This window comes from Rhinatrema bivittatum, chromosome 10 (genome assembly GCF_901001135.1).
Source record: "Rhinatrema bivittatum chromosome 10, aRhiBiv1.1, whole genome shotgun sequence".
NCBI classification, from domain to species: Eukaryota; Metazoa; Chordata; class Amphibia; order Gymnophiona; family Rhinatrematidae; genus Rhinatrema; species Rhinatrema bivittatum.
In genome coordinates, this window is record NC_042624.1 from 20811027 (window position 1) to 20824895 (window position 13869).

The following is a 13869-nucleotide window of genomic DNA, read 5'->3' on the forward strand; positions in this document are numbered from 1 at the left end:
TTATGCAAGATAGGCTTGGCGCATGCAGGGGCAGCTTTTTGGGGTTACGCGGGTATCTTATGTGCGTAACCCTTTGAAAATATGCCCCTATACGCGATGACCGCCTCCAGCCGGTTCGCCTGGCTAGCCTCTCCCTCAGAGAGGTCAGAATTGGCTTGGAGCTGCTGGGCCCAGCGAAGACCTGCACCCAGTGCGAAATTACTGCACATCGCTGCTCGGACCCCTAGCTCGGACACCTCAAACACTTTCTTGAGCTGCAACTCCAACTTTCTGTCCTGCAAGTCCTTGAGGACCGTCGCTCCCATGACAGGATAGTTAGACTTCTTGGTGACTGCAGACACCGCTGCCTCCAACCTTCGGGAACTCTCAGCATATCTAAAGCCTCCTCTGGCAGAGGATATAGCTTGTTCATAGACTTACTTTCAACCCCAAATCTGGAGTGTCCCACTCTCTAAATAGAAAGTCCATTGCCGAGAAATGGAAAGGAAAAGAAACTGCAGGACCCCTGAGACACATTAATACCGAATCCATCGCCCCCAACCGAGACTCCACCTGCGGGGCTTCCAATCCTAACTCCCCCAGAATGACCAGGATAAGCGGATTCAACTCCTCTTTCTTAAAGAGATGAACCATCTTCGGATCATCTCCTTCCAGCACTTGAACTCCCCGGTTTAAATTGGGCTGGGGGTCAGGGTCTCCATCTGCCCCCCCCCTGGGGGGCTGGGACTGAGGATCTGGTGTCCATGGAGGAGAAGAGTCCGTGTCAGTCTCAACCGGCCCCGCACACAAAGACCATTTACACCTAGGTGGCTCAGCCTCCCCTCTGGATTCGGAGCGCTGTCGGGACCTTTTGTGCGAGGGTGGGAACAAAAGCTTCTCTGCAGCCTGCCTTCTCCCTGTCTTTTTGGCTTTAAAAGCCTTGTGCATCAGCAGTACAAATTCGGAAGAAAAGGAGGAACCAGACGAGGAATCTGCAGCCCCCTCAGGGCTGTCCTCAAGTAAAGGAGCGGCTGGGCTCATAGGAGTGCTCCCCCCCTCGAAGGCATGTGCTGTGGCGATAGCGAAGGGGGTAAAATCTCCTCCCCCCAACGCGTTCTGTGTGACTGCCTGCAGCGATCCCAAAATGGCCACCGTTCCCGCACTCACCGGGAACAGCTCAGCTGACTCTGAACGACCCGTCCGAGACTGCATGGCCGACTGCGGTGCTCGAATCCGACCCTCCCGAGGAGGAACGGAGGGTCCTTCGCCGTCTTGCGAGCAGGGAGCACAAAGGCCCTTTGCGCGGAGAGCCGCATGCGCAGCAAGAGGAGCCCAGAGGCATAATCAGGCCCGGAAAAACTAAAGAGACCAAACGTGCTACCAAACGCGGCAAAAAAATAAAACAGACGGTTGGGGGGGGGGGGGGGGGTGAAAGTACCGGAGAGATGGCACGGCAAAAAGTTGAAAGTTTTTTGTTTTATAAAGAACTCAAACCTGCCCCCACGCTGTCCTTGGTTCTGGACAGCTCCTGCTGCTGGGGTGAGTGAGCCGGGCTCCCCCGTATCACCCCAGTGCTGCTAATCCACCTTGACAGGGCTCTCGACCCTTTTCAGCAGCTGCCTCGACCAGGGAGGATGGTCCCCTCAGGACCTGACAATCCCCTGGGAGACTGACAGGCCTTCTCCACAAGCTTCCTTCGTCTTCCTTTTTTTTTTTTTTTTTTAAACAAATAAAGGAACAGAAGCCCCTAATTTGCTAACTATTCCTAACTCCCCTTTCTTTTTATTATTATTTTTTTTTTTAAATCAGTAGAGACTGGGTTTTACACCTCCATCTGCTGGAGACAGAGTAAGACTGAGGGACTGTGGATAGCACCTTGGTATATATGGCAGGGTTGTTTTGAAAAACGTCTCTGTCTCCATCTGCTGGAGGGGAGGCAAAACCCAGGTGTCTGGACTGATTCGGGTATGTACAGGGAACAGGACTTAGCCTAAAGAGGCTGCTCAACCCGCCAGACTGCCCACGTCCCTCAACCTCCCATGGAGGAGGGCAAAAGTCGGAACAGCAAGCAGAGCATGGAGACCAGAAGGAGGAAGCCCTATACTGGTCATCCCGCCTAGCGTCGAGCCGGTAAACGGCACCATTCTACCAGGCACCTATGCAGAGGGGCAGCCCACCAGCATCGGGCACTTTTAAAAGCTATCACTGAAGATTAAAAGACAAAAAAAAATGAAAAACATACGCATTGGAAAATGAGAAGAGATCGCTGAGGAAAATCAGTGAGCATGAGACCCGCCCCCTGACATCATCCCGCCTAGCATCGAGCCGGTAAACTGTGCCATTCCACCGGACGTCGCAACAAAGGGGCACTCCCTTTTGTGCACCCCTTCGTGCAACCCATCGTGCTACCTTTTCATTTTTAACTTTCATTATTTTTCCTAGTTTGTTTAGCCTTTTTTCCATGTTCTAAGTTTTATCCCTTGTTAACAATTTCCTTGTTATAAATGTTTCAATGTATTAGACAAAGGAAACATATTTCCTGCATCTTCTGTTTTAATGTAAACCGGTGTGATTTGTACGTTATACAAGAATGTCGGTATATAAAAGTTAAAAATAAATAAATAAATACTACAAAAGCCTCCGTTTACGTTTCTGTAAAAATATATTTTTTATATATATATATATATATATATATATATATATACATACACATATATATATTTTTTTTTAACACCTGAGCTTAGCCTTAACTAGCTGAGCACAGAGACAGTCTCCAGCTGCAGTGGGAGAGGGCATATGCAGTCACCGCCACACTCAGCATCCTGCACCCGCTGCCTTTCAGCCGCTTAAGCAGCTAAGTCCATGCCAGCTGAAAATAAAACAGCTACTGGACCAAGGCACTCATGTGAGGGACCACAGAAATCACAACAGGAATTCTCAACTGGGGGTTGGACCTTTTAGATCACTGCAGGAGAGAGGGACGAATGTAATATCCTTAATTTTCCTTTTTTCAAAATGAAGCAATCCCCAGAAGGGAGATGCACGTCCACCATCTGCTGGAGATGGAGAATACTAGCAGGCTGATGTCACTGCAGGAGTATATATACTGTGACATCAGTTTACTCAGTCTCCATCTGCTGGTAGAGAGGCATAACCTACTTGTTCTGGATTCATCTGACTGGATGTTAAGAAACAATGTTATTCAGTATTTGAAAAGAAATTCCCTACCTCCACTTGCCAACAGCAGCCTTACTTTAAAAAATGGTGCAGCCCTCCTACTTCTGCTGCAAACCCCTGCAAGTCTTTCATCACCCCATGGGAGAAGCATTTACCTCCTCCCTGTGGTGTAAATGTTTATGCTGTGGCAGAGCTGCTAGGCCCAGGCATTCCTCTTCCTCATTTGCATCCCACTTATTTAAAAAATGTGGGCTAGACACATCCCCTTTCTCTCCTGCCCAAAGCCATATTTGAAGCCATAATTGTGTGTGCTGATGGTGACATCTCCTCCACTCTGCCCAAAGTGCAAACCACTGCTGACAACCACTCTCACCTGATAAAGCAGCAAAGCCTAAACAGGATGACAAGCTTCTGTTCTTGATATTCTCATTGGAAGGGTAGAAAATTCAAAATTCAAACTGCCTTACAAATTCTCTCCCAAATTGCAACAGCAATAAATACAAGTAAATGTTATTTACATCTCCTAATTCGCTCCTCATGAGCTAAAAAGATATAGGACTGTTTTATTGTAACCTGCTCTCGGCAAAATAAACAAAGATGTTAAACCATATATTCCTGGAGATGTTCCAGGGATAGGGGAGGTAACAATTTTGCAATTTCCAAACTACATGCATTGTTTGTTTGGGCCAGAAAAAGGAGGTGCAAATCTCTATGGGCAAGTTTTCCTTCAGTAATTTTCAAAGGGAATGCATGCAAAGACTTTTTCTTTGGAAATAGGCAATGATTGTGGGTAAAAGTACCCAAGGACTAGGCATATATGTGGATAAAAACCTATTTATCCGGGCAGAATGCCAGTTTTTAATATTTCCCCTTCAATGCACCTAGACATTTGCCTGCTTCTATGCTGCTCTGAGTGAGAGAAGAGATCAAAGCATGTACTTTTAGCTATATTGAAGGGAGCTGATCCAAGGGGGCAGAAAATAACATGTGTAGAATGTATATTCAAATTTACACATTTTATTTTTCCGAAAAAAAAGTCTGTGGGCAGTTTGTACCCATCACAGTTTTCATTATTTTCCCTTTGACACTACATGGGAAGTTTGAAAACTGCCTCCAAAAAGCTCAAAAAAACTATTGTCAACTGAAAAAATTAATAGGTATACCAATAGACAGCTAAGAAAAAAAATATAAAAATCAGAGGAAGAATCTACATTTATTTTTTTCTGCTTTAAAAATTATTTTCCAGCATCTGCCCCATGAGTCTGTACTGTAGAAGATCACTTGAGCTTTGCATTTCATGGTGCTGATGAGCTCAGCAAAGTGCAAGAACAGCACTAAGGTCCCATCACAGAGAAGCCAAGAGCCAGGGGCACTTAATAATGCACTCTGCTGCTGAAATGGAGATTTCATGGATATCACATGCATGGACCTGTAGCAAGAATGAACCAAGTATCTGTAAAGGTGACCACAGGCGCCATTATTTCCAATGGAAGTGTCTGGGGTTCTGTACAATGATAGATATCAGGAGCTCCTCTCTGCATCTTGCAGTGACAATCCAACTCTCTAATCAATGCTGCGGCTTGTACACAGAGATACTTACGTGTGCTGGTGTGCTCGCTGAATGCAGTTGAAAATATGTCCAGTTTCAGGGTCATCACTGTATAAGGCAGGATACTGAGGAAAGCAGAAGAGATTGTGAGTCATGTTAATACAACTATTTCTACAAGTACAGAGATGTTGAGGGGCAGAACCTATTTGCTATAAAAGTCTCTTCCCCTCTCTCACTGGAAAGTCCTCCCATATCTGGACTTCAGGAAATGTGCCCCCACTCTTGAAAAGATTCAAAGGACAAAGAATAGTGTTGAGATTACTTACCTGATAATCTCCTTTTCCTTAGTGTATGCAGATGGACTCAGAACAAGTGGGTATAGTGTGCTCGTGCTAGCAGTTGGAGACGGATCTGACGTCAGCACGGGTACATATACCCCCACAGGAAGTGAAGCAACTCAGTAATCTTCCTTGCAAAAGCTGTTATGGATATATATGTACTGACAGATGAATGAATTAGTGAAACAGGATTCCCCTGACCGATTGATAGTAGCTGGAGACCGCCAGCGTTCCCAACCGGAAGACGTCGACACCTGGTAGAGTGGACGCTCTCGTGTAAGAAATGACATGCCTTACCTTGAATTGATGAAACCCCATGTATACTGGCAGCCGGACAGGATGGTGAGTCCATCTGCATACACTAAGGAAAAGGAGATTATCAGGTAAGTAATCTCAACATTTCCTAGCGTGTAGCAGATGGACTCAGAACAAGTGGGATGTACAAAAGCTACTCCCGAACTGGGCGGGAGGCTGCCTGAGGACCGCGTAGGACTGCCCTCGCAAATGCTGTGTCCTCCCTGGCCTGGACATCCAGCCGGTAAAATCTGGAAAAGGTATGGAGGGAGGACCATGTCGCCGCCTTACATATCTCCGCGGGCAACAGCATCCTAGATTCTGCCCAAGAAGCCGCCTGCGCTCTGGTAGAATGAGCCTTGACCTGCAGAGGCGGTAACTTCCCGGCCTCTACGTAGGCCGCTCTGATAACTTCTTTGATCCAGCGGGCGATGGTGGGCCGTGAGGCTGCTTCTCCTTGTTTCTTCCCGCTGTGAAGGACGAACAGATGGTCCATCTTTCGTACTGCTTGTCATTTCCAGGTATCTGGGCAGCAATCTGCCGATGTCGAGATGGCGTAGCAAACGCCCTTCTTCTGATTTCTTCAAACCCGCCGTGGTTGGCAAGGATATGGTTTGGTTGAGGTGAAATTGTGAGACTACTTTAGGTAAAAAGGAGGGAACCGTGCAAAGATGGATAGCCTCAGGAGTGATTCTGAGAAAGGGATCACGGCAGGACAGCGCTTGTAGCTCTGAGATGCGGCGTGCTGAACACACTGCCAGCAGGAACACCATCTTCAAAGTTAGCGAACGGAGAGACAGGCCCCGAAGGGGTCTGAAGGTGGATCCCGCGAGGAAATCCAAAACGAGGTTGAGGTTCCACAGGGGCACTAGCCACTTCAGTGGCGGACGAATGTGCTTGACTCCTTTCAGGAAGCGGGACACATCTGGGTGTGTGGCAATGGTCTTGCCCTCCCTCCTGGGACCGTAGCAAGACAGCGCAGCCACCTGAACCTTGATGGAGCTTTAGGGAGAGACCCTTCTGAAGCCCATCCTGCAGGAAATCCAGAACAATAGGGATTGTGGTCGCATGTGGATTGGTGCCATGAGTGTCGCACCAGGCTTCAAATACTCTCCAGATCCTTATGTAGGTGAGGGATGTGGAAAACTTGCGCGCTCGGAGGAGTGTATCTATCACCGGCTCCGAGTAACCTCTTTTCTTCAGTCTAGCCCTCTCAATGGCCAGACCGTAAGAGAGAATTGAGCCGGATCCTCGTGGAGGATGGGACCTTGACGTAGCAGGTCCCTGAGAGGAGGCAGGGGAAGAGGCTCCCCTGTCAATAGTCTTCTCATGTCCGCGTACCAGGGTCTTCTTGGCCAGTCTGGTGCCACTAGAAGAACTAGGCCCCTGTGCCTCTGAATCTTGTGTATAAGGGCGCCCAGCAGGGGCCACGGCGGAAAGGCGTATAGCAGGGTCCCTGGAGGCCATGGCTGAACCAGGGCGTCGATCCCGTGAGAGAACGGATCTCGCTTGCGGCTGAAGTATCTGGGTACTTGAGCATTGGACCTGTCCGCTAGTAGGTCCATGTCCGGAGTCCCCCACTGATCCACAATCATCTGGAAGGCTGAGAGGGACAGCTGCCATTCTCCCGGGTTTAGGCTTTCCCTGCTGAGGAAGTCTGCCGCGGTGTTGTCCCTTCCGGCAATGTGGACGGCGGAGACGTCCTGGAGATTCGCCTCTGCCCAAGCCATCAGCAGGGCTGTCTCTAGGGACACCTGTTGGCTTCTGGTTCCGCCCTGTCGGTTGATGTATGCCACCGTGGTGGCGTTGTCGGACATCACTCTGACTGCTCTGTTCCGCAGTCTGTGAGCAAATCGCAGGCAGGCTAACCGGACTGCCCGTGCCTCTAGACGGTTGATGTTCCACCCCGACTCTTCTCTGTTCCACCGCCCTTGGGCGGTGAGCTCTTCGCAGTGTGCTCCCCATCCGCTCAGGCTGGCATCTGTGGTGAGCAGAGTCCACGTGGGGGAGGACATCTTCGACCCCCTGCTCGTGTGGTCGGACTGCAACCACCACCTTAGCTGGGTCCGCACTCTGGCTGGTAGAGGTAGATGCACGGAGTAATTCCGGAAGCGTGGGCTCCATCGAGAGAGAAGGGAGCGTTGTAGTGGTCTCATATGGGCCCGCGCCCAGGGTACCACTTCCAGGGTGGATGCCATGAGACCGAGAACCTGCAGATAATCCCAAGCTATGGGCCGGCTGGCTCCCATCAAGGACCGTAGACGCGTCTGGAGTTTTAACCTTCTCTTGGTGGTGAGGCTGACTTTGTCTGCCTGGGTGTCGAACTGGACACCCAGTGATTGGGAAGGCTGTAGGCAGCTCTTGTTTAGGTTGACTACCCATCCCAGGCTTTCCAGCAGGGAGATCACTCTGTTGGTTGCCCGATGGCTCTCCTCTCGGGATTTCGCCCTGATCAGCCAATCATCTAGGTAGGGATGGACAAGGATTCCTTCCCATCTGAGCGCCGCTGCTACCACTATGATCACCTTGGTGAAGGTCCGCGGCGCTGTGGCTAACCCAAAGGGCAAAGCCCGGAATTGGAAGTGTCGTCCCAGAACCTTGAAGCGTAGGTAGAGCTGATGATCCTGATGGATCAGGATATGCAGGTAAGCTTCTGACAAGTCTAAGGCCGTGAGGAACTCCCCTGGCTGTACTGCGGTCTTGACTGAGTGCAGAGTTTCCATGCGAAACCTCGGGACCCTTAAGTATCGGTTGACTGACTTGAGGTCTAATACAGGCCGGAAAGTGCCCTCTTTCTTGGGTACCATGAAATAAATGGAATAGTGCCCAGAATCCATTTCCCATGCAGGTACTGGGATTAAGGCTTTCAAGGACAGGAGCCTCACCAGGGTAACTTCTAATGCCGCCTTCTTGTGGATTGGACACGGAGACTCCACAAACCTGTCCGGAGGGGTGTGATGGAAGTCCAGATAATAGCCCTCTCGGATGATGGCGAGGACCCACTGGTCCGACGTAATCTCGACCCATCTGGGGTAGAAGAGGGTTAATCTGCCCCCTATGGCTCCATCCCCCGGATGGATCGGCTGATTCTCATTGTGAGGCGCGGCCGGGACCTGAACCCGAGCCGGCTCCCCTCTTGCGCTGCTTGGTCCGAAAGGACTGGTTCCTGGCCTGAGGACGAGGTGCCTGGTAGCGACTCCTATAGGGAGTGAAGCGTTGGGAGCTTCTACCTCTGGAGGGCCTCGGAAAGATGCGCTGGTTCCTCTTGGACCTGTCTTCCGGCAGTCGAGGTACTGGGGAGGCGCCCATGTGCTGGCCAGTTTATCTAGGTCGCTGCCAAACAGGAGAGAACCCTTGAACGGCATTCTAGTGAGACTGTCTTAGAAGGAGCAATAGCAATCGTTCACCATTCACGAATGGCCCCTTAGAACCATTTGTCTCATGTAACTATTCCGCTAAGATCTCTACCCACCAGCTATTCTACAAGACTGTCTAAGAATATGTATATGGACAACAATACCACTTGAATAATAATATTAATTAACCTCTAATTTCACTACTCTCCCACCCAAATACAATCTGCTACTACTTTCTCCTATGCTAATGTTACCTGCTGATGTTTTTAATTGTAAAAGTGATTCGTCTATGTTAATGTGTTCCCTACACCCTGACTACCTGCAGTAAACAATCTTTATACTCACACCGATCAACTACATACCATACTGCAACCCATCCATTACTCAGCAAAATGGGTTATCAACACATCCAACACATTCCCACCATCACACACTTCTACACTTCATATAAAGTGATCCGAGACACCTACCATACAATACAACACAGATCACTTATACCCGTAATGGCGTCTCCCCTTACACAACTGATTGGCTTAATGACCTTCTCTATACTACTTCTAAATACTCAATCTATTGTAAAGAAAACCACCATAATATATGACATACTCACTGACGAATCTCCTGACATATGTGCCATTACAGAATCCTGGTTAAAGGATACTGATACTGCATTAATCAACCAACTCCCCACTGACCTATATAGCATCTTCTCCATTCCTAGACCCAAAAAGAAAGGGGGTGGACTACTCCTTGCCGCCAAAAAGAAATTCAACTTCTCTCTCCAAGCCACACTCCCCCCACCCAAATTAGAGATCAGCTTCTTTAGATCCAGCTCTCTCCAACTCTGCTTAATTTATGCCCCCCCTGGCATCCTAGAAAAGAACCCCTCCCCCTCATAGAATACATCTCTAAACATATAAACATTGCCAACCCAGCCATCATTCTCGGAGACTTTAACCTCCATGTTGACTGTGACCCCCTCTCCCCTGCATGCGAAACCATACTGACAGCTATGAATGCCCTTGGATTCAAACAGATTGTGAATAACCCCACACACAAAGCGGGTCATACCCTTGACCTTATATTTACAAATACCTTAATCCAAGCTGACCACCCCGTCTGTACGTCCATTCCCTGGTCAGATCACTACCGTATCGATACTTGGTGCACTATACAAGATTCCCCCCCAACCATCACAACCTACAAAAACAATTAGTTTCCGCAAACAGGCTAAAACTGAAGATATCATAGAGGCCCTTTCAGAAGAACTACCCAACCTAGACTTCACAGATGCTAACTCCGCTACCTCTTCATGGTTCCAAATCACCACCAACATAGCAGATAGACTCTGCCCCTCTCAAACAAAAAAAATCAACTTAGAAAAGAATAACAAAAAACCATGGTATGTAAATGAACTTAAAACCATGAAACAGAATCTTCGTAAATTAGAAAAATCATGGCAAAGGAACCGCCTCCCTACCACACTATCACAGTTTCGTATTCAATTACATGTCTACCGAAAAGCCACAGAAAAAGCAAAGAAAGATTTTTATGCCACAAGAATACATCAATTCCAGTTCAACCCACAAGCCCTCTTCCATTATGTAAACAGCCTCATTACATCCCAAGACAGAGGCAACCCTGACAATGACGATGAAACAAAATGTGAGAATCTAGCGTCTTACTTCCTTTCCAAAGTGGAAACCATTATGGCACGCTTCACAGCTCATTCTGGCTCCCCAAACTCACCTGCACCTAAAAACACCTCAATAAACTGCTCCATTCAAAGCACTCAATCACACCCACACACAAAAAACCCAACTTCCTCTCTATTGAACTTCGAAAACACATCTGCACTAGAAATTGAAACCACTCTCAAAAAAATCAAACCCGCCTATCACCCCTCAGACAACCTGCCCACCAAAATACTACTCACAAGCCCGGCTACTATAGCCAAACACATCGCAAATATCCTGAACAAATCCATTACGCTAGGCCAAGTCCCAAAGCAACTCAAGCATGCCATTATCAAACCCACTCTCAAAAAACCTAATCTGGATCCTAATGAACTAGCCAACTATCGCCCAGTATCAAACCTGCCATTCCTCTCCAAAATACTGGAAAAGATCATCAACAAACAACTCACGGAATACATTGATGAACATAACATACTCTCCACATCCCAATATGGTTTTCGCAAACACCATAGTACAGAAACGCTACTCATCACCCTCTCAGAATCTATACTTAAAGCCATGGACAACGGACAATCCTACATACTTGCACTATTAGATATCTCTGCAGCATTCGACACTGTCAACCACCTCACACTCATCAAACGCCTCATGGAAATTGGCATTGCTGGCACTGCCCTACTATGGTTCCAATCATACCTTAGTGACAGAAGCTACAGTGTAAAAATGGGTTGTAACAAATCCAACCCTGTCAAACTATCTCAAGGAGTACCACAGGGTTCATCCCTCTCTTCTACACTCTTTAATATATACCTCCTCCCCCTCTGCCATCTCCTTTCTAAACTGGGTATTCAGCACTTTATATATGCTGACGACGTGCAGATACTCATCCCCATCAATGATTCCATTACAAACGCAATGAAAATCTGGAACTCTGCGCTATCTGATATAAATAAACTGCTCTCCGATAACTTCCTAGCACTCAATACTAACAAAACAGAGCTACTCATTCTTTCCCCTCCTAACAACCCTTCACGCAGTCTCTCCCCCACACCCTCACTACCCAATTGCCATCCTACCCTACAAGTCCGCAACCTTGGCATCATGATAGATAACCAATTTAACCTCAAAAAATTCATTTCAGCCACCATAAAAAGCGGATTCTTCAAACTCCACACCTTGAAGAGAATCAAACCTCTCCTTCATAACTCCGACTTCCGCACAGTTCTGCAAGCTATGATCCTGTCCAAACTTGATTATTGCAATGCTATCCTCCTAGGCTTACCAAAAAGTACTCTACAACCCCTACAGTTATTACAGAATGCTGCGGCACGTATCCTTACCAACACTCACCGTCATGACCACATCACTCCCGTCCTTCAATCATTACATTGGCTCCCCGTAACCTCCAGGATAATATATAAAGTACTCACGCTCATACACAAAACCATTCATAACCACGACATGCAATAGTTCCCAGAACAGCTCCGGCTTCACACTCCGACAAGACCCACAAGAACACATCACCTGGCCAAACTCCAATTACCCTCTCCTAAGCTCATGAAGCATACCACCTTTAGAAAGCGATCTTTCATCACTGCAGGAACTGCCCACTGGAACAAAATGCCTTCCCAACTACGCCAGGAACCCTGCCACAAAAAATTCAAGCACAATCTTAAAACATGGCTGTTCAAACTAGCGTACCCTGACTAACGAACTGACTCTCCCCAAAGATGCGACATAACTGCCCTTCTGACACTCACCCTTTCTATTCTCCCTCCCTACCTCCCACCCACTGTGGGTATACTCCCCACTTCCTTCCCCCCCGTCCCCTTCCCTTCATTACTTCACCCTCCTAATTATCCTGACTGCTTTGTTTAACTCTCTTGTTAAATCTAACTTGTACATATGTATATAATTCTCGTTTTATCATCTCCTGCCCTTGTTAACCCTCTCCCTGTTAATGTTTTTATTGTAAAGCTAGTTGCTAAGTTATGTTACATTGTGAACCGAGGTGATGTTTTGCAAACGTGCCTCGGTATATAAAAAAACCCTTAAATAAATAAATAAATAAATAAAGGAGCATCGGCTGACCAATTCCGTATCCAGAGCTGCCTCCTGGCTGCTACTGAGGATGAGACCCCCTTGGCTGTCGTACGGACTAGGTCGGAGGCGGCATCCGTAAGGAACGAGAGAGCTGACTCCATGTCCGTTGCCGGAGCATTGTTCCGGACCTGTGACAAACAGGAACGCGTCACCACTGTGCAGTAGGTTGCAATTCGCAGAGACAGAGCTGCCACCTCAAAGGTTTGTTTCAGGATGGCGTCCAGGCGTCGGTCATGAACCTCCTTGAGGGCCGCCCCCCCCCCTCCACTGGAATGGTAGTGCGCTTGACCACAGCGCTAACCAAAGCGTCCACCTTAGGGCAGGCCAGCATATCCTTGATTTCCGGGTCCAGGGGGTACATGCCAGACAGGGCCCAACCCCCTTTAAACGAGGCCTCCGGCACATTCCACTCCAAATCTATCAGCTGTTGCGCCGCTTGCAGGAAGGGGAAATGGCGGGCTGTGGGATGAAGACCCTCCAGCAGGGGGTTCTGCGTAGATGCCTCCATGGTGCTGGGGCCTGGAATAGCCAACTCCGTCAGGCACTGAGAGATCAGGTCGGAGAGATCTTCCTTGGGAAAGAACCGCCTCATATGTTCGATATGGCTCTGTCCCCGGGGGAAGGTCCCCCTCCTCGGGGGGTTCGGACTCGTCCTCCGAGACATCAGGGTCCGCATGAGCCGGACTGCCCGGAGGCTGGTGCCCGCAATAAGGGCGAGAAGGTCCGGGGGCAGGGTCAGCCGGAGCAGCAGCAGGTCCAGGATGGGAAGCCGACTGCATCTGTACAAAGGCGTGGATCCCCTTAAATAAGTCCACCCAGGAAATGGAAGCGGTCTCCAGCCGTCGGGGTACCAGGTCCCCCGGGATTCCTGGCTGTTCGAGATGGCCCGCTAGGTCCGGGGTGGCCCCTGGGGAACTGTCGGTAAACCTCGGTTGAGATTGGTCCTGGCCCGAGGCTCCCACGGCCTCCTCACATTGGGCACAAAGGGAGTCTGGCTCCTCGCTCTGCGTGGCTCTAAGCTGGCACGCTGAGCACAGGCCAAGAGCTTTCACGCCGGAATCAGGAGGTGCCGCCTCTGGAGACACCGGGGCGTTTAAGTGTTCCATCGCGTCTTGCGAATGCAGGGCACCGGCGCTTATGCTGTCAGCGATATGCGCTCAATAATAATATGAGCCCAATAACAATATGTGATCATTAATATGCGCTCATTAATATGCGCTCATTAATATGAGCTCATTAATATGCGTTCAGCAATATGCGCTCAATAATAAACAATATGCGCTCAATAATATGCGTTCAGCAATATGCGCTCAATAATAAACAATATGCGCTCATTAATACGCGTTCAGCAATATGCGCTCAATAATAAACAATAT

The 13869-nt window shown here is 48.6% G+C and overlaps 1 protein-coding gene across 3 annotated transcripts in view; it reads right to left on the minus strand.

Annotated features, from left to right (window-relative positions):
- Nucleotides 1-13869, minus strand: part of MGST3 (microsomal glutathione S-transferase 3) — a 187236-nt gene that overhangs the window by 67706 nt on the left and 105661 nt on the right. For all 3 annotated transcript variants that reach the window (XM_029618214.1, XM_029618215.1, XM_029618212.1), the window contains one exon: nucleotides 4757-4830. In XM_029618214.1, the coding sequence (XP_029474074.1) occupies nucleotides 4757-4830 (74 nt within the window). The remainder of the gene's footprint in view (nucleotides 1-4756; nucleotides 4831-13869) is intronic.